Here is a 26,259-nt window from a genome sequence, read left to right as displayed (position 1 = left end):
ATATTCCTTCCATGCAGCAAGCTCAGTAAAGATTGTGTTGAATGAATGCAGAGTAGATGAGTCATTTGGATGTACAATTTTTTTTGGATGTAATGGATTTCATAAAAATTTCTAAAAACTATGCTCCTCAAAGAATATCACTCAATAAATGACTATCCAAGCTACAGACAGGAAAATATATTTTGTGAAACATCATACAGATGGGTATGCAATTTTTTTTAACTACAGCTATTACTTGATAATGATTTCTTGTAGCGTATCTATGTTAGCACTAATTTTAATCAGTGCGATCGAAAAAAAAGCCCAGACTGTTCTAGATTGCCTGCAAGAAAAGAACTCGGCTCTCTTGCCTTTGTCTAATATCCTTGACTAATATCTGGATAAAAAAAGCTTACTATGACTCCAGATGAATGGTAGTAGAACTGCCTGTACCCACCGAACTTGATGAGTCATCAAGATTTTGCTAACTTTTTCATTTATCTCCCTCATTCTACTTAAAAAGAAAGAAAAAAATCCCCCAAACCAAAAAAACCAACAAATGGGAGTATTTTAAAGAAGCCCAGAGACTGATTTCATCATGAACATTTCTGTAATTGGAATTAAAAGGCTTTTGAGTGGCCTCGTGTTTCTTTCTTTAGATCTGCTCACATAGGAAGCAGTGACGTGCGAGTCGGCCAGCTCCATGACCTGAAAGAGGCCCAGGAGTGGAGGGCACGTTCCTTCCAGGCTCTGCAACTTGTTTTGCTCCCAACCCAGGGCCCTCCTTTGCTGAAACTCCTCTGGCCTTAAGATTTATACTTTTTTTTTTTTTTTTCCAAATGCTGAAAATAAAAAATATCTGGCTTCCTCTAGCTAGAGACATCTGGGGAGTGTTACTTCTGAAAGTATTTTTGGCATGAAAATGTCACCCAAGTTGCTCGAAGTGATTTGGAAATTTTAAGGTATTGAAAGCATCTGACTAGTGCGGTGGCTGAGGCCGAGTGGGTAGAGGTTAATTATTACACTGGCTGGTCATTTCCCATTAGGATTCTTGCTCCCTGTGCTGTGTGTTTATTCTTAGGTCTTAATGCTTTAGGTCAAGGATTGCTCCCCAGGCTGGTATGCGGAAAGTGGCAGAACAGGTACCTGTAGGGGACGAGTGGCCTGGAGGTCAGATAAAGGGGGGAACCCGCTGCCATTGTTCCCCTAACCCTGCCTGGCTCCCTGGAAGTCCAGCATGTTGGCAGACCACAGAGGGCTCCTGGGGGATGCTGGGATCCTGTGTTCGCTGATGGGCTCTATCAGATAAGAGACTGCGAGGTCCTGCCTCTCTGAGTCCCACGCAAGGTACCGGGGATCAGGCTAGAGCAACCGAGATGTTTCCCAGGATGAACCATTACAAGAGGAATACAAGAAGTGAGTGGGAATTGCAGCTAAGGAGGAAACATAGGGGTCCAGCAAGCAGGTGCTGAGAATAGCCTAGGCCGGGGGGTGGGGGGGCAGGAGGCCATTGGGAACAGGCTGGGAAGGGGAGAAGAACGGAATGTGAGGGCCAGTGGTTTGGACACTGCTCGGGGGTGGCGTGGTAGAGCAAAACATCCTCTGAACCGGGACCCAGGGATTCTCGTTCTTGTCCTGACTCTGCCACTTACCGTTTGGGCACTCAACAACTCAATGATGCTGTTGCATTTGACCACAGGAGAATGCTGCCTAACCTTTGAAGTGTTGTACGCACGTGACCATCATGACCTCTGCCCACCTGCTCCCTGGGTGGAGATGATCTCATGGAGGAGACGCGAAAGTGCTTTGTGTTACGATGAAGTACATACATGAGCATGTGAGCCTGGTATGGGAATTAGCAGGAAGAGCACGGATACTGTGCTTCCTGGTCTCTTGGAAATGTGTGCCGTTTTGCAGTGACTCATGAAAGAAGCCACGTCTCCTCTGAGATGCCAAGTACAAGAGTGGGAGCAGGGGCTCCGATACAGCCTTCATTTTCACAGTTAGGAGACGAGCTAAGCAAAAGAGAGTGAGGTTCGGGGAGGTAATAAAACTCTTAGGGTCAGCTAGAAGGGCCTTCAAAAATGACCTTTCAGGCTTCTTGTTTTATAGATGGGAGTGAGCCCCAGAGAAAGAAAAGAATTGCCCAAGAGCACACAGTGAGGTGTGGCTTCAACCCTAGGCGTGTGTGTTTTCCAGCTCTGCACAATTCCCATGCTTGTTCCCAGCCAGGGACAGTCATGTTCCCCTCACACCCTTCGCTGAACAGGGGGTCTGGCTCCCCCAGGCAGCCTGGAACGGGATCTGCGGGGTGTGTAAGTTAACCCGCCATGCTGCCTCCATGTGTAGTGGGCGGATGGAGGAGGCATTCATTTCATCCTCGAGGTCAGAAGCCATTTCAGAAATCAGAGGCGGGGGTTATCTCCTGGTGGTGGGAGTACTGATGATTTTTATTTTATCCTTTATAATGTTCAGGGTTTTCCAAAATATTGCAACAAGTATTTATAATTTTATAAACCCCACTCCCTCCAAATCTTATTATTATTTTTTAAGATTTTATTTATTTATTTGATAGAGATCACAAGTAGGCAGAGGCAGGCAGAGAGAAGGAGGGGGAAGCAGGCTCCCCACCGAGCGGAGAGCCGGATGTGGGGTTCGATCCCAGGACCCTGAGATCATGACCTGAGGCGAAGGCAGAGGCTTAACCCACTGAGCCACCCAGGCGCCCCATCCCTCCAAATCTTATTTTGAGAAAGAAGGAAATGGGAGGGCTGCGACATGCCCAGGTCTGGATTGAGGTCCGCTGGGCAAGGCCAACCAGTATCTGTCACACCAGTATCTGTTCCCCGAGCTGGGAGAGGTCCTGAGGTCGTCCACCTCTCCAGCCTGGCACGCAAGGCTAGCCAGGCAGCATCTCCTCACCTCCTGAGATGTCCTTCTCCCAACACCGCTGCCAAATTGAACTTGTTTATCAGGGTCCAACACCAGTTCTGCTAGGTCCGTGAAGGTGTTTTAAAGCCCACCTTCCCCCACTGGGACGAGCATCTTTCTCCCTCCTCTGACCACTAGTGGTACTTTCTTTGGATCCGTTTTGTCATCCTTATCTGCCTTGTCCTGGAGTCTCTTGTGCCCAGGTCCGTCTCTCCTGCTGGGCTGAAGCCTTGCGGGTTGGGCCTGCATATCATTTATCTTTCTGCTTCCACTGATCTCCCCGGCCTGACACTGGGGCTCAGATCAATGTTCACTGAACTGAAGCCAATTGAAAATACAGACTCCTAAAGGAGGGTATGGCCATCCAGCGGTTTACAGCAGGGCTCCTCACCCTCGGCGCCCCTGCCCTTTGGGGTCCGATAATCCTATGGGGTGGGGAGCTATGCTTTAGTAGCATCCTTGGCCTCTACCTACCCGATGCCAGCAGACACCCCCGGTTGTGACAAGGACATGGCCAAATGTCCCCCCGGAAGACAAAGTGCCTCCTGTTGAGAACCTCTGGATATGGTTGATACAGGGTGTTTCAGAAACAACCCCTTGGGGTAGGCATTCCCATTTAGCAGATGAGAAAGTCAAGGCTCACGCAGAGTTCGAATGGGGAGTGGAGTCTTGCCCATCCAAAGACCCCGAGACCCCCCAGAACCCCGGTAATGTCTTTAATTCTGCGCTTTGGCATGCCCACTCCACTCTCACCCCACCCCCCGCCCCCCTGTCCTGGGTTCCACCCTGTCCCCTTCTCCGCTGCCTGCCCCCGTGGCCAGTGCCAGGCTGTGACCTACTGGTCGACCCCGTTGGTCCACACAGCCTAGACCACAGGTGGAGCCTCAGCTTGCACTCTCTTCTCCAGCACCTTGGCCTCCTCCCCGTGCTTGAACACGCTGATGGTGACCTGCCCCGTCTCAGAGCCATACTTATTCTTGACAAAGACACCGTAGCGCCCACTGTCCTCACTGTTGACCCTTTCGATGGTGATGGTGACCTCCGAACCCCTCACTTCCATGCGGTAGCGGTCAAGGAAGGTGACAGGCTGGTCATTCTTCAGCCAAGAGATTTCAGGGGTAGGGTCTCCCGAGATGACACAGGTCAGGCACAGGGTCTGTTAGAAAAGACAGGAAGGGAATGCTCTGTCTCACCTCCTTATAATCATACTTGGCATTCACCTTCACTCCCCCAGACAGCTCCCAGTACAAGTTGCTCCTGGTGATAAATTTATTATGGGAGTTCTATTATAACCCATAAAAGGATAACATTAAAGGGAGAGATGTTTTATTTTAATCCCACATCCTCCAGCCTCAAGATTTCTACAGGAATGCTTACTAGTTAGAATTTCCATCATTACCCTAGCAATCATCTGTCCCACACTGGCCTGAATTTTGCTTTATTGCTTTTTGTTGCATATATGCCGTTATGATTTTACCATGCAAATAAGACTATATTGCTTCAATAAGAAGATTTATGAACTGGGTTTGAAAATTCTCGAATAAACTCTAACACAGAGCACTACAGTGTCAGGATCGAACATGCTCTGGAACTGAGCACAGGCAGACTGAATCTCAGCTCTGTCCCTTCAAGCTGCGTGACCCTAGGAAAGTCTCTTGACCTCTCTGGGTCTCAGTGTGCTCCACTATAAAGAGTGACTAATGGTAGTACTAATATTCTATTTCCTGTGGCTGCCTTGATGGTTAAACAGACTACAGTATGTACACGTATATGGAACAGTGTCTGGCACAAAGTAAGCACCATACAGACATGAGCGATCATTTTCTAGAACAGTAGGCTTGCATACTTTCAGGTCAAGAGGGGCTTTTAGGGATCATGTAGTAGAACTCCTATGGGAATGGAAATGGAAGTTCACAGACAGAAGTCTGTGATGCCCAGGGCCACCTGGAGAGGTGGGGTGAGCACCCCCACGGGCCTGACACCAGGCTCAGTGTGACCAACAAGGTGGGGTCACTCGGCCTGGCTCTGGGGAGCTGGCTCTTTCCGCCCTTGAAGCCATGGTGCTACTTTGTACCGTGATCTCTGATGGGTACAGAACTGTGGGAGCACAGGGTGGGCCAGCCGGCCACGGGCTAGGGTCGCTCACTACCTTGTCTTCCATGATGGTGGCTACATCTGGCAGGCCCCTCACCACTTTGGCACGATCTGGAAGGGGAAAGAGAGACTCCAGTGATGAATGGTTTCCCGCCGGCTGCTTCCCAGAATCAGGTTCCACAGAGCTGGGGGTTACTTTTAAGCCCCGTTTTCTTTTCTCCCTTTTCATCATTTTGGGTGGAAATCTTTAAATTTGCATTACGTGTTTCCTTGCCTTTCCCAACAGAAGATGGGGGACATACTGCGCTTGCGGTATGGATATGAAGTGATCCCGGTAAGGACCGGTACCTGGAGGGGACGGGGAGGTGCCCCTGCCCTCAAGAGTGGGGAAGGAAGAACTGGCTGGGGACACGTGATGAAGCTCAAGGAGGTGGATTTGGCGGGGGCGTTCCGTTTGCTCGGCGGCCAAGCCACGTCCCTCTAGGGATGGGCCTGTGTCCCAGACCAGGTGAGGCCTCAGTGTCCCCACCGGCCAGAACCAGCTTCAGTTCGGAGGCTGTCCCTTTCCCCAGGCCTCACCCAGAGAGCCCGCCCAGCCTCATTGCTGTCTGTGCGGGCCTTTCAGGCCCCAGCTACTGCCCTTGACCTTGTCCGTGAGCCTGCTCGGTCCACACCCACCATCTCCCCGATCCCTGGACCCCTTATCCATCCATCATCAGGGATGCTTTTGGGCTGCTGCTGCCCACAGCTGCACAGACCCCGCGGGGAACCAGGACTTCAGACGCCTGCCGGGAGGTAAACTCATGGGAAGGTGCCCCAGACCCAGACACGGAAAGACCAGAAATAGGAAGGGACTTACTCTTCTCAATGATGGCCAAGGCTCTGAAAAACAGAAACGGGAAAAAGGCTCGAGTTCCATTTGTGAAAGATCAGGCCTGCCCCGGGCAGGGGTGCAGGGGTGACGAGGGAAAGGTGGAGCTGGCCGAGGCTCCCAGGACGGGGTCCTGTACCCAGCTTGTGCCATACCCCCAGGGGCCTATGATTCACCCAAGAGATGCAAAGAGCACTTACTTCAGTCTCTGGTGCTCAGCCAAGGCGTCGTCAAAAGCTGCCAGAAGGAAAGAGGGGGAGGGGAGGGGAGCGTCAGCCCCTCAGCCCCTGTGACCTGCAGGAACAGGGCTTCGTGCTGACTGTTCCTCGGCTGCCCTCCCCGTCCTGTGTTCTCTCAGGCAGTGCCCGCACTGGGTGGGGAGACAGGAGTCCCCTTCCCAGCAAAGACATAAGATTCTCTAAGCAGGTTTCTCTGTGGACAGACAGGTGGTCATCTCACCTTGTCCCGAGAGATCCGTTGAGAGCTGCCGGGTGTCCTTCCCTGCGGCTATCTCCAGGGTGTATTTGCCCTTGTCTGAGTCTTTGGGGTCCAGGATGTGGAGCCAGATCTCATCCAGGGTGGTTCCAGCCCTTACCCGGTCACCGCTCTCCAGGCGCTTTTCTCTGGGTATAAGGACAAAGAAATGTGTGACTTGGCTCAGCTCATCCTGCTGGCTGGCTGTGGGGCTACAGGCACTCCCTGACCCAAACTCCTCTCCTGGCGTTTTGTTTCCAGATCTGTGGGCTGGCCAACCATCCATCCATCCATCCTTCCATCATTCATTCGTTGGTTCATTCATTTGTTCATTCAGCAAATCTGTGGCACATCAGGTATGTTCCAGTGCTGAGTCTACCTGTGACATGTCCTTCAGGCTCCCGGGTCAGTGCCTACCACCTCCCCCACCCTCGGGGGTCACTTCCCCACCTCTTCCTTCTCGTCAGCTTAAACCCTTCCAGCGTTTCTTTGAACAATCATCCTTCCCCAGCCCTTAAAAACCATAGAAACTCCCTCCTTTCTTTACTGAAACGTCATTCCTAGAGACACTTGGTCCACGTCTTCAGTGTTGGGTCACAGAGGTGACACCTCTGGTCTCTGTCCTTAGGCTCAGTAACTCTAGTTGGGAAAGGAGCCCTTGGCTTTGGCTCTCACTCATTTGACAAACTTGACCAAGTCAGTCTAGCCTTCTCCATAGGGCAGGGGCAGTAATGTCTGCTCTGCGAGGCTGAGGCATGCAAATGACAAGCAGCCCTGGGAAAAGAATGCTCTCAAGCTGTCTGTGGTCACTTAGCTAATGGCTGAGTCTCTGTGGATAACTTATTCATCCTGCCTTCATGCCCTGGCACTCAGTCAGTCGTCAGCCCCACAGGTCCCTCTGCCTGCACCTCTCCCCTCAGCCTCGCTGCCTGAGTTGCCTAGGGCTGCAAAGACCCATAGGGACACCGTGACTCCCCTGACCATCTGGTCTTCCTTCCCTCCCCCAGTTCCCAGATGCTGCTTTTAGACAATGATCCTTCTGTGGCCACGGACGTTCAGGAAAAATGGTTTTATCACCAGGGTTCTGACCTTTGCTGGGGAACCTCCCTTCTCTACCTTTAATTGCTGTCCCCTTTAATTGCGACTCCCTCTGCGGACAGCACGACTGGTGGGAGACCCTGTGTCTGCCAACCCCTTGGGACTGGGCTCTGGGGCAGATGCCCCCTGTCCTTACCCACCCTCTACCCTCCCTGGCCTGGCTCGGGCTCCAGGGAAAACCCAACTTACTTGTGGAACCAGGTGGTTCTCATATACTGGATGTCAAAGTACTTGACCTTACTGAAGATCCGGATCCCCTCCTCGGTCCCCTGGATCTTCAGTGGGGTCGCAGAGAGGGCTGGGGAGGCAAAGGAGAAGAAGGCCAAGGTCCTTTGGGCAGCACATTCTGGGACCAGCCAGCTCAGCCCTGCTCTGGGGGTGTGGTTGGGGGGGAGAATGTGGCATTGCGAGGAGGCAAGGATTCTTTGAGGTTGGAAATGAAACCCAGGCCCGGTAGCCCAGGCTGGCTGGAGGGGCTCTGGAAGCTGTTTGCCTCAGGACAGGGCTAGTGAAGCAGGGAGTGGGGCTTGCTTACCACCAATCCTGCCCAGCTCAGTGAGGATGGCATCCATGACTGGAGGAAGACAGAGAGAATGGTCAGCTGATGTAGGGACCTCCCAGGGATGTGCCTGGGGTGGGTATATCCCTGGGAAAGGCTGGTGGAACCATGAAGAGCTCAGCGCACAGGGGGCGCAGCAGGATGACTCCCATGGCTTGGGGGTGGAGGGGGTCTGGGGCACTCACTGATTGATGGGGGAGGGGCACACCATGGAGGAAGGACAAATGGGCCAGCCTGACAATTTTCTTGAGGCTGGGCCAACCAGCCTGATGAGGAGTCTGGGCCCAGCGTGGGGCGGGGGAGTGAACTCTGGTTTTGGCTCACTGTGGTATACTGCAGAGAATGAGGGTGTCGGTGTCACAGACCAGGCCCCTGCCATTGACCAGCTGTGCAGCCTTGGGTAGGTCACTTAGGGTCTCTGTTGCCTCCAAGTGATATGGAGATCCCATAAATTTGACCCCACATCTTCTGTGTCCGTGTGATCCCCTGGGTCTCTGTGGCCCATGTCTAACCTTGCCAACTCCTACCTTCCCCTGTGAGGTCCAGAATCGTGTCATCCTCCCCTCGGTCATCAGAAACCGTTGCTCTATAAACTCCCTTGTCCTCTTTGGACAGCTGGAAAGAAGGACGAGAGATGACATGGTGTCAGCATGGGTTCTGGAAGGAATACAAACCAGCCTGGACTCCAAGCCTGCTCCTAACTCTGCATGATCTCAGGCAAAATTCCCCCCTTTCTCCTCTCTGGGCCTCAGTTTGCCCATCTGGAATGGGTGATTGCTGAGGCTCCTTCTAGCTCTAGAGCTCTTTGAATCCAGGTTTGGGTCTTGTCTGGGCCTCGGGGTGGGGATGAGGGGGAACCGAGGGCAGAAGCAGATACCCCGCATTTGGAGTCACAGGCAGCTGAGCCAACCAGAGCATGTGATGAGCTCTCCTTGCAGTTGCCTGAGCTGGCCTCCTCCCTGGGGGTCCCTGGATGGAGGGACCCAGGGACCCCTCTGCCCTTGTCCAAAAGGAAGTATGTTATCTTTGGCCCAGGAAACAGGGCTTCTTTCTGGCCCGTGCTTGCCATCCCCAGATGAAGTCTGAACTAACCCTCGGTCCAGCAAGAACTTGGGTTGGACTTTGAAGCCTCTCCTTCAGGCCTTGGGAAGTGCTCTCTGCTTCCCTGTCCCCTCCAGGGGGCCCTCCCACCTTGACCGTCTCTATGTCTCTATCTCTAGGTAGTGTGTTTTGAGGCAGAATCCAAGGCAGAGATAGCTCTTAACCTGAGGACAGAAGGGCTGAGCCCCACTAGCCCTCTCTTATGTCTCTCCACCCTTTCCCCAGGGAAGGTTCCAAAGTTCCAGCCGAACCGGGGGGAGCATGATTGGAGTGACTTCTGAGCCCGCTCTCTAGCCTTGTGTCTTGGTGTGTAAACCTTCGGGGCCTCCATTTACTCATCTGTAGAATGGTGGCGTCATCCTTGCCTGGCTATGCACTGTAGTTGCTGTGGGGATCAAGGGAGGTAACTCTTGGGAAGCCAGAAAGTTCTGTGCCAATTGGACAGACTGTTAGAACAAGCCTCAGTAGCTAGGAAGAACCTACTTGTTGATAATCTCTGTTCAAGGAGCTTGCACTGTGGTGACAAAGGCCAAGTCCTGGCTGCGATTTGGGGGGAAAGACCCTGAAATCATTATTTCCTTCCTAGTCAGCAAACCTGCATGTGCTCCAGTCCTCCCGGACACCCCGTGAGGCCACAGAAACCAGCAGCAGGGCAGAAAAGCATTGAATGTTTGAGAACAAGCCTTGCGCTTCTACTGTAACCAGGCCACCCTCCTCTAGAGGACAGGAGGAGATCGTGGGCTGGAGATCGGGCCTCCAGCCCTGCTTTGCTCTGTCCAGCCCTGCCCCACAGAGAGAGCCTTCCTGTCCCGGATCCCAGACTGAGGGTGGACCAAACTGTTGGTTGACTGAGGTAGGACCAAACCTTTGAGAGACAGCGTCCCTTCTGACCCATTCATGTTATAGATGGAAACCAAGGTCACAGAAGGACAGTGACCAGCCCCAGGCCACACAGTGGCAGGCCCAGAAATGGAATCCAAATGAAAGGAAAAATCAGTATTACTGTTTCTGACTTTATTTGAAATTTTGCTATTTCCTTCTCCATGGGCTTTTTTTGTGTGTGTGTGCATTAATTTTGATTTAAAAAAAATACTGCCTGAAATAGTAACTTGATTACTGAGTGTTCAGTGCCCCCTTACATTTTGTGCTCGAGGTGAGCACCTCACTTGCCTCCCCCTGGCCTGCTCCTGACTCTGTGCCTGGTGCCCTGGGTGCTGCCAGGGGGGTGTGAACCCTGAATCGGGAGCTGTACTTTTTTTTTACCTCCTCGATGCACAGAGTTCCCACTCCAGTCTCTGGGTCGTACTGACCGTCTGGTGTCTCTCTCTTCTGGAAGAACCACTGGAAGTGGGTTTCCTTCTTGGTGTTGGTCGCCTGAGGGGGGTGGGGAATGAAGAGAGACTCCCTCACATTTTCTCTTTTTGAGTAAAAACTTATCTGCTCTTCCCCTCCCCCCCAAACCTGACTCTCTCCCACCCCTGTACTCTTAGCTAATTCCTTCCCAGATCTCTGCTAGTCCTTCCTCACACCGTATCTCCTCTGCTGGTTCCGCATTCTGGATTTTCACTAATGGTGTTCCCTACGCCTTTTGCTCACTTCCCTACTCCATTTGTCCTTGTAAGTCCCTATGCATTTTAAGGAAGCAAGGAAGATGTCACCTCCTCCAAGAGGCCTTCCTTGAAGCACCCCAGAGTGCCTCAATCATGATTAACTGATTTCTTGCACGTGCCTGGATCACAGCAGGAGGCATGCTGTTTTCTAAGGATCCTGACTCAGACCCCTGGGCTCTGAGAGGCCCAAGGAAACCCCACGTTGTCATCTTTGTATGCCCAGGGCCGTGGGGAGTCCCTGGGGCCTAGCAGGTGCTTTGCGGTTTGCTGAATGGATAGGATTCCCGGAGGGGGGCGGGGGGCGCTCTCCCCTGCCCTTCCTGCCCTTCCCCAGTCGACTGTAGAGGCTGCAGAGTGCTGAGAAGGAGCCCCAGCTTTGGAGTCAGACCGATCGCGTTAAAACCGTGCTCTAGACTCTTCCCGCTTGGGTGTGGTCTGAGCTCTTTCTCCACTTGTTTTCGGATCCATGCCCATCTCACAGACGATCGTGAGGCGGATGAATCCCCGAGCACAGGGTCTGACAAGGCTACTAATAAACATCAGGGAATCCCCCTCAATCTACAGACCCCTCACTTGTTCCCAGATGCCCACGCCCCCACAGAACCCCTTGCCGGAGCAGCCGGGAGATCTGGCCGGAGGCTGATCCAAACCACACTAATTCGGCTCCGTGGGCTCTTGCTGGGGAGGGGGGTAAGTTTTGTTTTCCAGTTAAATGTGGTCTCCCTGGGGCTACTTCTCCTCCGGGTCAGCCAAGCACAGGAACTCGGGAAAGTGGGCAAGGACAGCCACCGGGACGAGCCACACGCGCCCCGCCCTGGGACGGGGGGCGGGGCTGGAGGCGGGGGCGGGGATTTGCCTTGCAGGTCAGCAGCACTTGGCAGTCCTCCGTGACCTTCCACTGCAAGGGCTCCACGAAATGCGGACCTGGGAGCGCAGAACAAACACGCCCACCGTCAGGGCGCCGCCTGGTGGCCAGGTGGGGGGCAGCCAGCGGTGGGGTGGGGAGCAGCTAGCGATTGCAGGCCCCTCAGACTCGGCCCCCACCATGGCAGGGACTGCGGGGACGCAAGGAGGGGTGCGTAGGGCGCGACATTTAAGGAGGTGTTACTCTCAGGGTTGGATCGACTCTCGGAAGTGTCGCTCTCTGTTTTGTTCTTGCACGGGGACAGAGCTGGATTGCATGGCAGTGGCTCCCTCTGGGACCAGCGGAGCTGAGGGATGGATTAGCCCACCTGTCCAGCACCCAGCAGGTCCCCAGCACGGAACACTGGCCTCTTTTGAACGCCCCCCGCTACCGGGGGGCGCTTCTTACCCTGTTTTCTCTTCCAGTCTCTTCTCTTAGCCTCTGCTTTCCTCAGAAGTTTGTCAAAATCTGTGAACACAGAGGGGCGAACTGGCCTGAGTGGGAGGCGCGCAGGTCCGGAGAGGGGCAGCGGGAGGGACAGAAGGTCCCTGGCTAGAGAGCGGAGGGCTGAGGTCTGGCATGTGGGGGTTGGGCAGTGGGCGTGGCTGACCGTCATCCACCAGCGCTAGGGTGATCTGGTTTTTGGCTTTTCCATCCTGGAGCTGGGCGGTGTACGAGCCTTTGTCATCTTCCGACAGGTTCTGGATGATCACTTCCACCAGGCCCTTCTCTCGGACAAAATTGATTTTGCGGTTCTGGGGAGAATAAACCCGGAGAATCTTTTTTGCCCTTTTCCTGTCCCAGGGGATTTGTGCTGTGGGGCACAAATCAGAGTGTACTTGGACTTGGGAGGTGGTATGTGCGGAGTGACAAGCCTTCTGAGGCCGGGGCAGGGTCCTGGGAACACCTGCGGGGCCCAGCAGGCACAGGAAAGAGTCTTGGGTGCTTGAATTAATTGCAATTAATAACAAACCCCTGCCCCCCACAGTGCCACATTCTCTACTTCTTTCTACAAATCCCTGTAAACGTATGAAGGATAATATGAAAAATGCCTGTGAACTTGCTCCCCAGAATTAAAACTCACTTACATTTTGTTGCGTTCTAACAGTTTTTAAAAATTTTATTTTCCACATTTAGGATTGTATTCCCTCTGGATTTATTTGTATGTATGATTTGAGGGAGGCAGCTAGGTTTATTTTATTCTTCTGTAGGGACGACCAATAGTCCCAATGCTGTGCATGGCAGACCGCATACTTGGTCACACATCCTCTACCATGTGCCAAGGTCATGATTAATCTTTACGCAGAACTTTTGGATCAGTTTTCTCATTTGCTTCTTCTGATTCTGGGACAACCCACTATCACTGTACAGATAAAGAAACTGAGGCACAAAGAGGTGAAGGGCACACAGCCCACAGGAGGTGGGTAGGAGTCCTGAGCTCCCTTTTCTCTTTCAGAACCAGTGCCCCTCTCTGTAATGCATTTCCTCTGATGGTAACTTTGCCACCCAGAGTTGGAATGTGCAAATAACCAGATGTCATGATTGAATCTCTCCTGAAATCGAAATTGCCATGTTTGTAAAAACATGATTGATTATGGGCAGTTCATGGCTCAGTCTAATAACAACCTATACACATGACCCCCTCACCTCAGGAAAGCAATGTAATACCACAACTGTCATATGAAGAAGAAATAAAAACCAAATAGAATGTATTTCAATAGTAGCTGCTCAGACATAATCTCACTCATGTACATTGCTTTATAATGAACTGGTTTGAATTTAAGGGAAGTTGCTTAAGTAAAGCAAGAAGGTCAAAAGCTATTTGTACGAGAAGTAGAGGAAAATGAATGAAAGAGCATAAGTAAAGTGGCTTAAAGGAAAAAGTCTCTGTTCGGTGTATATTAAAACTGTGCAGGAGCCTCTGGCTGGCTCAGTCAGTCGAGCATCTACCTTCTGCTCAGGTCATGATCTCAGGGTCCTGGAATCGAGCCCCGCCTCGGGCTCCCTGCTCAGCGGGGAATCTTCTTCTCTCTCTCCCTCTGCCCCTTCCCACTGATTGTGCTCTCTCTCTCTCTCTCTCAAATAAATAAAAATAAAATCTTTAAAAAACCCACAAACTATGCAGAGTCCTTTGTATTTATATTTCTAGGTTAGGGTCTAGGCTTGGATAATTATGAGCATGAATGTAGGTTTTTAATCTTAAGAATGTACGGTAGGACATTCAAAAGTTGTGTGTCGGGGGGCATGGGGATTCTTTATCTGTGGGAGAGTCCCTTGCATTGGTGGGCATCTAGCCAGGAGCCTCCCCCACCACCAAAAGCCAGGTGTCCCCACCTTCACGCCATCCCTAGGACAGCCAAAGCATGTGGCTGTTTCTGAAATGCCCACTAGGGGGCGGTGCTGGGCTGTGGCGAACCACCGCCCCTAAAGGCCACGTCCCGCGCAGAGGAACCTCCCAGAAGCAGTCTGAACCCCCAGTTACCGGCGAGCTGAAGATCTCCTTCTCATTGAAGATGAGATGCAGCTCAGCGGCTGGAGATAATTTTTCTACTTCCAGCCACAGCCGCACCTCTCCTTGTTCAAGGATGTCGACGTTCCAGCCCGAGATGAGCTTGATCGCTGGGAGGCAGAGGACACGGAGGGGGTGGGTGGGGCACCCGTCTCCCCACCGCACTCCCAACCAACCCCACCTTGAGCACACCCTGGGCACTGAAAGGGCAAAGTGCTTGAGGCATCTGAAGGCCGTGGGGCTCACTCATGTTGCACTGATTTATAATGACCCGGTTTGAATTTAAGAGAAGTAAAGCAAGAAGATCAAGAGCTATTTTGCACAAGAAGAACGGGGAAGTAGAGGTTTAAAGAATCCAGAATCTGAACTACTAAGGGGCCAGTGATAATGATTATAAGGAGACGAAACCCTGTCCCCGCCCTGCCGGCCACCCCTTTCCCTCTCAGGGACGGCTGACTCCCTGGGTCCCTGACCCTCCAGCCCCATGACTCTCCCGTCCTCTGCCCCTCAGCTAGGTTCTGGCTCTCCGCCCCATTCAGCTCTGCTCCGGACACCCCAGTGGGCCCAGCTTACTTGGGTTTCTGATCTCATGGCTCAACTTCTTCAGCTTGCCCAATTCTGGGACAGGAAGGAACAAGGGAGAAGAAAAAAAAAACAAAAACACAGAGAATGAAATGCCTGGGCAGTGGGGTCCATGCGGGCCATCCCAAGAGACTCCCCCCGCCTCAACCTGGAGTCACTTGCTGCACAGGGGGTGATGGTGAGCGCTGTGGGGCTTGGCCCTGGAGCACTGATGGGGATGGGGGGATGCTGCTGCGGGACACCCTGAGATCAAGGGCCACCTCCTCCGAGAAGTGTCCACCCGGGGCCAGGCATCACGTTACCTCACTTGTCCTCACACAAAGCTGCGGGGCGAGCGCTATTGTCCACCACCGCCCCTCACTCCAGGCTCACTGGTTCCTGAGCCCCAGGGCTCACCCACCGTACTCTGCTGTCCCATCTTGGAGGGTCTGGCCCCCGCCCTGAGCACTTCAGTCTACAAGTCTCTAGGGCAGCTCGGTGGTGTGCTGTCTCTTCGCTTACTGCCTCTGTGGGTTAGGTTTGTAGATTTGTCTCTTCTGTTAAGCTGAGCTCTGGACCTCTAGGAGTGTCTGCACATGGCACATAGTAGGTGCTCAATAAATATGTGTTGATGGGGGCTCAGCTGTTAAGCATCTGCCTTCGGCTCCGGTCATGATCCCACAGTACTGGGATTGAGCCCCAGCATCGGGCTCCTTGCTTGGCAGGAAGCCTCCTCCTCTCTTTCCCACTCCCCCTGTTTGTGTACCCTCGCTCGCTGTGTCTCTCTCTCTCTGTCAAGTAAATAAATAAAATCTTTAAAAAAATATGTGTTGCTAGAAGAATTGGCAGGGGTAGAGCCCATACTTCGTTTTCCCTTATAAGCCCCAGCATCCTTAGTATGAGTCTGGACTCGTGGCAAGTAAAAACAGAATAAAACAAAACCCAAAACATATCCTGTGTGTGGACTGCTTTGGTGTGCCTAGAACATTGTATCTGAGTAACAAAACCCCGGGGGTTATGATCGCCCCCTTACAGATGAGCAAACTGATGTCCAGAGAGGTGACGTAACTTGCTCAGCATAAGAGAGCCGGAGAACAATGGAACTGGAATTGGACCCTGAGCCTGTCTGGCTTCTGGTTCTTCACAAAGTCAGAGGGTCCCCTAAGCAATCAGCAGGGAAGGCCCTGGGCGGTCCCCCAGTGACTCTGGAGACAGCAGAGCGTGAGTCTCGTCAGTGCTCAGCACTGGTTTCGGTTCTGCTTAAATCATCAAACGTGGATGACCCTTGAGTTGCAGCATCTACTCTCTGGTTTGCCACAGTCCCCACTGCTCCCTGTTGTCATCCTGGCTGCTCAGACCAGCTGCCATTTGCAATTTATGCTGACACTGCACTGTTGCATTTCTGGGGCTCCAAAAGAAGGGGAGGAAGTCTTCCAAAGTCCTTCCAAAAGAAGGCTTTTATTGGAAGTAGAAAAAGAAGGAGAGACCGGAAGGACGTGAACTCCACCAAGCAGGGATTTTTGACTGTTGCCCTCCCTGGTGTAATGCCCAGTGCCTAGGACAGTATCTGGCTTAGGGTAGTGCTCAATGAATCCTGATTAACGGCCTGGCTGGCTGAATGGGTGGGTGAGGGCCTACTTCTCTGAAAATCACAGCTGTATTAATTTTTGTTGATTCTTGCCAGCCTCTGGGGCCATTTGCATCTGGGACTCTTGATCGAGGCCTCTCTGGGGAGGTGGTAGTAGAGGCATTACCTTCCTCTGTCAGCGTGTGACTGGCCGAGATGTCTTCATCAGCATCGGTGACCACGATGGAGTAGGTGCCCAAGTCCTCAAGGCCAGGGTCTTTCAGGATGACCTTGGATCTGGCAGACAGAGGAGAGTAGAGCCTCAGTGAGGCGCCTTGTGCACTGGAGACCTGGGAGCCGAGGGCCCCGCATCCCAGCCACAGCTCCGGCCATGCTAGGCAGTAGGGATGGTTGCCTCCTTGCATCCCTGTGGGGAGCCCTACCCAGGGCAGCTCTGGCTTGGCCCCTTCAGTGGCCCTGTGGGCCAGGCTCTCTTACATGGGGCAGCTGACATCTGGTCCCAGGCCCCTTCTTTAACAGATGAGAGTGCTGGGCCCAGACAACTTTCAGGAGCAAGTCTCCATTTGCAAGTGTCCAGGCTAGAGACCAAGGACTTCGTGTTTCCCTGGAAACACAGGTGCAAAGGCACACAGCATTCCTTGCGGAAGGAGAATCGCTAGTGAATGTTGTCCTTTCTGCCCTTAAATTCACTGTCCCCTCCTTGCTCCCTAAGGTGGTACGTGGCATCCTTGGTGAGGGACCGGGCAGCCTCTGACAAGCCCGTTATCCGTGAGTCCTGCCAGGTACTCTCACCCATGAGCTTCTGCAGACTCACCTGCGGACCAGTTAGACACCCCCTTCCCCTCACTTACCTGTTAGCCTTCTCCTCGATCTTGACCCTCTGGGGGTCTGGCGGGCCCTTGTAGTCCTTGGACCACTGAAACTCTGCTGAGTCAGGGGCCTCGGGAGCTTCGAAAGCCAAGTAGATAAAGCCTTCTTCATCCACACCAACCTTGATCTCTCGGGCATCTGAGGGTAGGATTCAAGGGCGGGAGCCAGGGAATATTTAGAAGTGACAAACCAAGTCATACACCTTCCATGGCTGCCCATGGCGCTTGAATAAAATACTAATCTCCGTCCACTTGCCATGGCCTCCAAGGCCTTGTGATCAGCTTCTTCTCAACTCGAACATCACACCTCCTCAGGGATGTCCTCCCTGACTGCTCTGGCTAAAGTAAGCCCCACTCCGCCATACCACCCGGTTCATTTCCTTTATAGCACTTACTAGCCTCTTGGATCATCACCTTCACGTCATCATTTCTGTGCTTCCTGTCCATCCTGCCCCTCACCCCATGCTCGAGCAGGCGCCTTGCTTTCTCATCACTGCTGTGTCCCCAGTACAATGTGGGTGTCCCCCAAGATTTGTTGAATGAGTGAATAAGTAAAAGAATGGAAAGAGAATGTGCTTTATAGTTTGCAGAGTTGAGTGATTCCGTCATGGACCAGCCGTGTGACTAGATCACTCAAATTCAGAGCTACAACAAAATCAGTTCTAAGGTGGGGGCGATGATCCCTCACGCAGGGGCTTGTGGGGAGGGCCAGGGCCCTGTGAGGATCTAGCTCAGCACCTGGTGTGTATGGTAGGAGAGGACCTCAGGACTGCAAGAGAGACAAAGCCTCATGGGGCATCTGGAATGTAGCTGGGTATTAAACATTGAGGAAGAGTTGTGTGAATTTATGAATACAGCGTATGAAAGAAAGGAGAAAGAAGTGCTCATATCTTGGGATCCCAGAGAAAGAAATAGGAGTGGGGCATGGGGGAGAAACAGGCAAGAAGGAAAGTCAGAGCTGGGTGACATGTGGCGGGGGGCAGCGGGAGGGGGTCCCCTCTTGCTATAGATCCACGTGCTCCTCCTCACCCTCCTCTGACCTCCTCCTGTCCTAGGTGGCACAGCCCGGCCCTATGGGGCTAGCACCTCTGCCCGTCCCTACCTGGCTTGTCTTCCAGGAGTATGGGGTCGGTGGGCATGGATGGTTGTCCCGGACCTGCCGAATTCACGGCCTGAACTTGGAACACGTAACTCTTCCCCGGCTGCAAGTCAGAGATCTGGGGGAGGTGGAGGGGTGGGCAAGAGTGACCACAGAGGTCGACAAGACCAGCCCTCCCTCCAGCCCATGGCCACCCCTCCCTTGTGGGACTCAGCAGGGTGCAGGCTGCCCCGGAGTGCACTCCCCGGTCCCAGGTCCCAGTTTGTAGTGGGTTCCTGCATGGGGATTGCCTCTCACCCCCGTGGGCCCTGGAATTCTGCCCGCTCAACTCATCACCTGCCTCTCCACAAGAAGACACGCTCCCTTCCTGCACCCCAACTCTCCTCCATCCATCACCCCAGAGAGAAGCCAGGGGACTATCTCTGACATCTTTTTCTGGAGCCCTATACATCTAATCAGCGAGTTCACATTTTATTTCCCTAACATGTCTTGAATGTGACTTCTCTACGTGTTCCAGCCATGGCCCCGATGCAGGCTTCATTTCTCCTCACCTGGATTAGTCCAACAGTTTCCTAAATGCTGTCCCTGACTCTAGGTCCTTCTTCCAGTCAACCTTTCCTTCTGCCAATTTTTCTAAGACGCCAGTCTGTGTTGAAACCTTTCAGTGGCCTTCAGGGTAAAGTTCAGGTTTTGCAGTTTAGTCCCCGAAGTCTTCCTAATCTGGCCTTAGCCTCCTGCGTTCTTACCTCTCTGGGGGTCCCCTTTACTCCATGGCTCCCTCCAGGTGTCACGTTCATCTCATCTGTTTCCCTTTTTATAGCTCCCTGCCTTTGTCCTTGCTAGCCCTCTCCCTGGAATGCTCTCCCTTCTTTCTTGGTCTAGCCAATGCCAACTTGTCTTTGACCGCTCAGCTCAGGCAGATCCGAGGATTCCAGGAAGGGCCTCTTACCCTCCTCCATGGAACCCCCAGAATCCTTTTGGACCCCTTCAATGGTACAGTGCACAATCTGATAATTGCCTGTTACCCTAAAGACCAAGAGTTACTTAACTCTTTCTGTCTAAGACCTGGTTCCAGACCAGGCGCTAAGTTGGTGTCAAGAGGCATTTCGTAAATGACCGAGTGTATGCCAGCCAACGATCCGCACTGCAGAAATGGGCCAAGTAACCGAGGCTCGCCCAGCCCTGGCCTGGGCCAACCTATGTGGGAGGCAGAGGGACCATCCATCTCGCGGGGCTCTCTCGGGCCAGCTGCCCGGGGGTGGCTGATTTAACTGCGGGGAGCCTGGCCCCGTGGGGCAGAAACCACAGAGTCTCAGAGCATCGCCCTGGCTAAGGCTTGTCTTCCCTGCTTCTGTTTTAGGTGGGTTTACTGTTATTTTTTTGGAAATGAAAGTTTTTTTCCCCCAGTATAAAAGACATACACAATTGTTGGGAAAATATTAAAGCAATAAAGAATATAAAAGGAAGGGTTATAGCTCCCCTGGCAGCCCCCTCCCCCAGAGATGGCCAGAAATAACAATTTTGTAAAGATCTGTTTAGACTTTGAAATGCACATAAGCCGTGAGAAACGTGGAGTGCACACTGTTTGTTAGGATCTTCTTTCCGCATTATTTTGGGCGTCTCGAACTTGCCTTCTTTCTTCTTTGGCGCTCACTGATGGGATGCACATGTGTGGTCTTGAAAACCCCCCCACCCTCCTGCCCGCTGGAAAAACACCTCAGCAAAGTGAGCTGGAGAAGACATTTCTCCTTTCCCTAGAGCTCCAGAAAACAAAATCCAATCCACATCACAGAACAGTCCCCCCTGTTCCTCAAACACAGGCAGGCCGTGAGTCAGGCTGGCTGCAGAGCTGGGCGCTGGGGTGGGGTGGGGTGGGGTGGGGTTGGATGGGTGCGTGGGCGGGGTGGCCCCCAGGAACCCGGAGGTCTGGATTCTCACTGATGGTCTAAAGTAGTGATATGTATCCGCTAGGAACACTGCAATCAACATTTATTTTGTTTTCCGGCATGGACAATTTCTGTGAGTTAGTGGAAGTTAAAACGACCACCCCAGGTGAATAAAACCGATGATTCTGCTAAATTTCTTATTTATCCCAAGAGTTGAGAGTTTCTCATTTAAATTAAGAAATAGCTATCTGGGGGGCGCCTGGGTGGCTCAGTGGATTAAGCCGCTGCCTTCGGCTCAGGTCATGATCTCGGGGTCCTGGGATCGAGCCCCGCATCTGCCTCAGCATCCCTGCTGAGCAGAGAGCCTGCTTCCCCACCCCTCTCTCTGCCTGACTCTCTGCCTACTTGTGATCTCTCTCTCTGTCAAGTAAATAAATAAAATCTTAAAAAAAAAAGAAATAGCTATCTGTGTTGATGTTTGTTAATGTATGAAATATATATGTAGTATATTTTCTAACATGAGTAGCCTACTTGTATTCTGATTTTTTTCTTAGCCACCTAAGATGGATATATTTTCATGTCAAAACATACCTGCAGGTCCAACCCATTGTCCTTAAAATACCATAGTCTTTATACTACTGGGCACAGGATTCCGTCTGAAGGATACACTGATTTATTTAAGCGAAGCCCCTACAGATGGACATTTAAATTGTTTCCAACTTTTGCCTTGATAAATAATGCTGCAGTGAGCATCTTTGCCCTTAGGTCTTTGCCCCATTTGTTTAATTCTTTCCCTACAATCCAATCCCAGAAGCAGAATTCCTTGCTCAAGGGAAATGCATGTCCAATGCTGACCCACCTGGCTGATGGGGGTTTCGGGAGGAGCCTGCCCGGCCTGGAGCAGGTTAAGACAAGCAGCCATCCAGCCAGCCCGACTGTCACCTTACTGTGCGACCCTGGGTGGGGCCCTTCCCCTCTCTGGTCCTCCGCTGACATTAAGTGAGGGCAGCGATCTCTGAGGGTCATGCTGGCTCTGATGTTCTGTAATCCTGCCATGTCCAGTGGCAGGGAAGGCTCGGCGCGCGGGGGGGGGGGGTCAGGGGGGGAAGGGGCAGGGACTCACCCTCAGGTGGGTGCCAGAGATGAGGTCTGGGGTGACCGGCTTCCATTCTTCAGAGCCTTCCTCTTGGACACTGATGCGGTAGCCCGTGACGGGCCCAGCCCCGGTGTACAGTGGGCGCTCCCACTTCAGCATCAGGGAGGTGGCCCGCACCTCGAACGCCTGCACATCATACGGGGGGCCTGTGGGAGATGGGGGAGAGGAGGAGTGGGCCAGCCAGAGAGGTGGGCAGCGAGCTGGGTGGTCAGTCACGAACCCTTGTCAGTCTGTCAGTTACAACCAGGCCAGGAAGTGCCTGTTCTGGGCACAGCGGGGACCTGGCAGGTCTTGGCTTCATGACAAAGCTTGGTCTTGACCTGGGCCTGAGATAGGGTTAACTCTTCAAAATGTGAAGGCGTGACCTCCAGAGTCAGCTCACCGGGGTTCGTGCCCCAGCGTCACCTTCTCAGGCTATGGGGACTCTGGGCAAGTTATTCGGTCCCTATGTTCCTGTCTCCTCATCTGCAAAGTAGGGATAATAATAGTTCTTAAAATCCAGTGCTGTTATGAGCATTGATGGCAAAACTTGTGGAATCTGTTGGCACTTGGTAAGCACCCAACAAATATCAATTGTTCATAATTCTTGTCTCAAGCATCCCACATACTAATGATCTGCCATTCGCTTGAAAAAACCAGCACTGAGCTGAACAGAATGATGGAAGGTTGTGATCCTTCCTCCCTAGGGAGGAGGTGAGGGCTCATTTGGGGAAAAGCTAACGGGGTTGTGGGAGTGGTGTGCAGGGTGAGGGTCACCCCAGCGGTATGCCCTTGGGGTTTGACATTGGTCTGTGGCCAGAGCCAGAGCTCTGATGGCGTGTTGAGCTAGGGGATAATTATTGCTGAGGTTACAGAGCCAGTAGATGGCCAAGGTCACGGGTCCTCTAAGGCAGGGTTAAGACTGTCTGTGTCAGAGGTTACGGTGTCTCTTGGTGGAAAGGGCCAGTGGCCTGAGGTCTGGGACCAACAGAAAGCTCAGTGTTGCTCATCTCACTGGTTGGACTTGGGGCGGGGGTGGGGCGGGGGCAGGTGCTGGACTTGAGCATCGTCGGACCTCTCACCTGGTTGGGGCATCGTCCACTCTTTGCACTCAAACAGGCTGCTGGGCGCTGACAGCTCACCAACCCCTGCCCAGTTTGCTGCCCGGGCACGGAACTCATAGAAGTGGCCTTCACGAAGGTTACTGACCTTGAAGAATAGAGACAGACAGTGAAAACGAGGGCTGGGACCGAAGGGGAAAGAGGTACGGTACGGTGGCAGGGGAGACATCAGAGCAGGAAGTCCAGGGGGCCTTAAACAAAATTGGTCACGTGAATCTGCACTTAAGAATTAGCCAGATTATCAAGCTCAGGGAACCTGAGGCCTCTCTTGGCTTTAGGACCTCCAATAGTGACCTCTGGTCTCCACCTGCCCAGGCCAGTGGCCCCATTCTGGGCTTACCTTGCAGACCCGGGTGGGGATGGGCTGCTGGTTGACTGGGTGCCAGTCCAGCTCCTCTGAGTCATGCTGGTCCAGGAAGTAGCCCAGGATCTTGCCACCTCCACAACGTTTGGGGGGTTTCCACCCAATGACCATATCATTCTTCCCACAGTTCAGGAGCATGAAATCGTATGGGGCAGATGGCGTGGCTGTGGGGAGGAAGTAGGTGAGGACTGCTGCTTCCTGGGGGTGGCTAGATCTGGCAGGGGGTCCCCAGGGAGCCAACAAGCCTCCCCCAGTGGATGCCCACCCCTGCTCGGCGGTGGGGGTGGGGGGTGGGTGGGTACTCGCTTAGCCAGGGGCATTTGCTGGTAACCTTGACTCTGCTCCCTGCAGGGCACCTGGGTCCAGAGCTGGTCAGATATTGCCCTATGATCTCAGGCCATTGTCCTTTCCTCCCAAAGGAAAGGGGGAGGTCAAGATCTGCTCTAGATCCCCTCAGAAGACGTACGGCCCCTTGGCCTCTGGGGTTACACCCTCCAAGATGTGATCTATACGCCCCTGCTCTCTGCCCAGCCCGGGGCTGCCCCCAAGAGACTTGCAGTCTGCACCTGCCCTTCAGACTTACCCAGAGCCTGCTTGACCCTGATGGGTTCAGTGGCTGGTGAGCTCTCGCCTACCCCAGCCTCGCTGACTGATCTGATGCAAAACTCGTACTCCTTCCCCGTCCTTAGCCCGGGAACTGTAAACCTGGAAGAGACATGGGCAAGCTTTCACGGAAGGCCAAACAGCTTGCAGACATCCCTGAACTTTCTAGAACAACTTGTGGGATAAGTGGCCACCAGCAGTGGGATTTGAGGGTTTGGGACTAGCTCTTACCTTAAGATATTGGCCCTTGCCCCCACAGTGATGCCCGCATCCTAGAGGGTGATGTTCTTAAGATTTGAAAGGCTGGAGGAAGGTGATCAAAAGGGACAAACTTCCAGCTCTAAGAGAAATCAGTACTCGGGGTGTAATACACACCACAGCGACCACAGTTAACCCTACCGTGTGATATACGAGAAAGCTATTAGAGAGTAGATCCTAAAAGTCCTCATCACAAGGAGAAATCTTCTCTTTCTTAAAAAAAAAAAAAGATTTTATTTACTAATTTGAAAGAGGGACACTTGGGTGGCTCAGTCGGTTAAGCGTCTGCCTTCGGCTCAGGTCCTGATCCCAGGGTCCTGGGATTGAGCCCCGCATCGGGCTCGCTGCTCAGCGGGGAGCCTGCTTCTCCCTCTCCCACTACTGCTCCCCCTGCTTGTGCACTCGCTCTCTCTGGCATATAAATAAATAAAATCTTTTTTAAAAAATCTAATTTGAGAGAGAGTGAACGAGAGAAAAATACAAGTGGGGTGAGGGGCAGAAGGAGAAGCAAACTCCCCACTGAGCAGGGAGCCTGAGGCAGGAATTGATCCCAGGACCCTGGGATCACAATCTGAACGGAAGGCAAACACTTAACCAACTGAGCCACCTGCATGCCCCTCTTTCTTTCTTTTCTTTCTTTCTTTTTTTTTTTTTGTATCTATATGAGATGACGGATGTTGACTAAGCCTCTGGTGGTCATTATTCCGTAATATCTGTAAATCAGACCATCATGCTATCCACCTTGAACTCACACAGTCATGGCTCAGGGAGCCAGCCCCAGACCTGTGCCACCTGGCACATCTCCAGGACTTTGGGCCTCGTCCCTGAAACACAACAGTGACCCTTATTCCGAGTGCTGTGATTCTAAAGCCTGGCGTCCTTTCCAAGACCCCCAAGGAGAACTGTCAACCAGAGACCTACATCCAGACAAGCTCTGGTTTAGAGAAAAATGTCCTCATCCTGTCCCTTCTGGATGAAACCCAAAGGGCAGACCCCCTTCTCTCCTTTCCCTTATCAACAGCGTCCTGCAGCAAAACTGGCCCTCCAGGGAGCTTCTCCCAGCCAGGTGTCCCTGATGAGACCCGAGGACCGAAATCGAGTGCTGATGGCTGACAGAGAAACTAGTTCCCTGCTCAGGGACGCGCACTCCAGTGGGGAACATGCCTCAATAAGAGGGACGAAGCACCAAGGGGACAAGGATCAGGGAGGACCGGAACGGGTGAGGCCAGGGGTGGCTCCCTGGAGACTGGCCCCTGTGGACCCCAGAAGGTGACGATGACAGCAGTGACTGCAGCCACAGGCACACATCTAGCCACGGCTCCCCCTGTCATCTATGTAAACTCGGGCCCTCGTCACAACACCCCTGTTTTGGAGATGAGGATGAAGATGGATGTTGGAATATTGGGGGGGGGCCTCGAGGGATCAAACTATCCCATTTCTTCATTTTACAGGTGGGGAGGGCCTCCCCCAGAAGGAAAGGGGCGAGCCGAGAGCACACAGCCCGTTAGGAACAGAGTCGGGACCACAGCCCAGGCCTCCCGAATCCCAGCGCAGAGCTGCCCTTCTGTTACTCATCCACTCAGACCTTCGGATGCTGTCTGAGCACCTCCAGTGAGAACCCAGTGCTGTGAGGCCGGCCGTAGGGCAGGGAACCGGACCCCCACAGCCCCACGGGGCTCCCTCGATGTCTTCCCACAGGCAGCACTCGCGGGTGGTGGTGGTTGACTCTTTCCAGCCATGATGCATGTCACCAACGGCATGCACGCACAAGTTCTCTAGACATTCCAGAGGAGCCCGTGCCCCCTCCCTCCACACCATGTGTGATACATGTCCCAGACGTGCCACTCCCTTCCAGTGACTCCCTCATGGAAGCACACCAAATGCAAGCCGGGGGGAGATGTTCTAGGGACAACCTGATCAAATCTGTCAGAATTTGTAAAAACTTTGATGATTCTCCAACCTGGGATCTTTAGCAATAACAAGTCGTGAGTGACCCCTCAGAGCTGACCATGAGATGCCAATGACTGGTGGGGTTCAAGCTCCTGTCCCTTTTTCTGGGTCAGATGGTCAAGGGGCTCCTGGCCAAGGGGGGCGCCCAGCTGACTGTGCTCAGGGCTCAGCCAGCCGGCTGATGGAAAGGTGGGGAGAGCCTTCGCCACCCAAGCCCTTGACCCCACCGAGCCTCAAAACGTGAGCCCAGAAGCCTCGAGGTTCACTGCCTGCAAGCACCAGGGGCTTGTGAGGTGGGAGCTTCAGCGGGGAGGAGAGTGTGGTCCTACCCAGCTGAAAGCGGGGGCTCTATGGCTCCCCCAGGCTTGGGGGGGCAAGTGTCAGTGCAAGAGCCCCAGGTGAGGGAGGGGTGCAGGCAGAGCCTGAACCCTGGCCTCCGTGGCCGCATCCTCTGCCTCTCTCTGTCTCTAAGCTCCTGGACGGACGAGACTCAGTCCATCTCCTCTACAGACAGCACGCCCTCAGCCAGTGTGTGCTGAAGACAAGGTCGTCCTGGCCAAGTCCCAGAGTCTCCATGACTAGCTAAGGGAGTCTGGGCAAGTTACTTAAGTGCTCGATGCCTCCGTCTGAGAACTCAGAACAGTGCCCAGCCGCGCACTGCGAATGGCAGGTGTGGGCAGTCCTTGCGGGAGGGG

The 26,259-nt window shown here is 53.1% G+C and overlaps 1 protein-coding gene across 2 annotated transcripts in view; it reads right to left on the bottom strand.

Moving 5' to 3' along the window:
* Positions 1 to 2,405: 2,405 nt before the first annotated feature.
* Positions 2,406 to 26,259, bottom strand: part of MYOM3 (myomesin 3) — a 49,497-nt gene continuing 25,643 nt past the window's right edge. For both annotated transcript variants that reach the window (XM_080800647.1, XM_080800648.1), the window contains 21 exons: positions 23,337 to 23,458; positions 22,730 to 22,917; positions 22,351 to 22,477; positions 21,257 to 21,435; positions 18,251 to 18,365; positions 17,131 to 17,287; positions 16,446 to 16,555; positions 14,704 to 14,748; positions 14,104 to 14,240; positions 12,232 to 12,376; positions 12,030 to 12,089; positions 11,574 to 11,641; positions 10,371 to 10,481; positions 8,534 to 8,621; positions 7,983 to 8,021; positions 7,637 to 7,745; positions 6,335 to 6,498; positions 6,076 to 6,112; positions 5,864 to 5,886; positions 5,060 to 5,115; positions 2,406 to 4,066 (listed from right to left, as the gene is read on the bottom strand). In XM_080800647.1, the coding sequence (XP_080656773.1) occupies positions 3,776 to 4,066; positions 5,060 to 5,115; positions 5,864 to 5,886; positions 6,076 to 6,112; positions 6,335 to 6,498; positions 7,637 to 7,745; positions 7,983 to 8,021; positions 8,534 to 8,621; positions 10,371 to 10,481; positions 11,574 to 11,641; positions 12,030 to 12,089; positions 12,232 to 12,376; positions 14,104 to 14,240; positions 14,704 to 14,748; positions 16,446 to 16,555; positions 17,131 to 17,287; positions 18,251 to 18,365; positions 21,257 to 21,435; positions 22,351 to 22,477; positions 22,730 to 22,917; positions 23,337 to 23,458 (2,371 nt within the window). In that variant the 3' untranslated portion in view covers positions 2,406 to 3,775. The remainder of the gene's footprint in view (positions 4,067 to 5,059; positions 5,116 to 5,863; positions 5,887 to 6,075; positions 6,113 to 6,334; positions 6,499 to 7,636; positions 7,746 to 7,982; positions 8,022 to 8,533; positions 8,622 to 10,370; positions 10,482 to 11,573; positions 11,642 to 12,029; positions 12,090 to 12,231; positions 12,377 to 14,103; positions 14,241 to 14,703; positions 14,749 to 16,445; positions 16,556 to 17,130; positions 17,288 to 18,250; positions 18,366 to 21,256; positions 21,436 to 22,350; positions 22,478 to 22,729; positions 22,918 to 23,336; positions 23,459 to 26,259) is intronic.

Source organism: Martes martes, assembly GCF_963455335.1.
Source record: "Martes martes genome assembly, chromosome: 4".
NCBI lineage: Eukaryota > Metazoa > Chordata > Mammalia > Carnivora > Mustelidae > Martes > Martes martes.
Note: the sequence above shows the minus strand (reverse complement) of the source record. Positions and strands in the feature narration are given on the sequence as shown.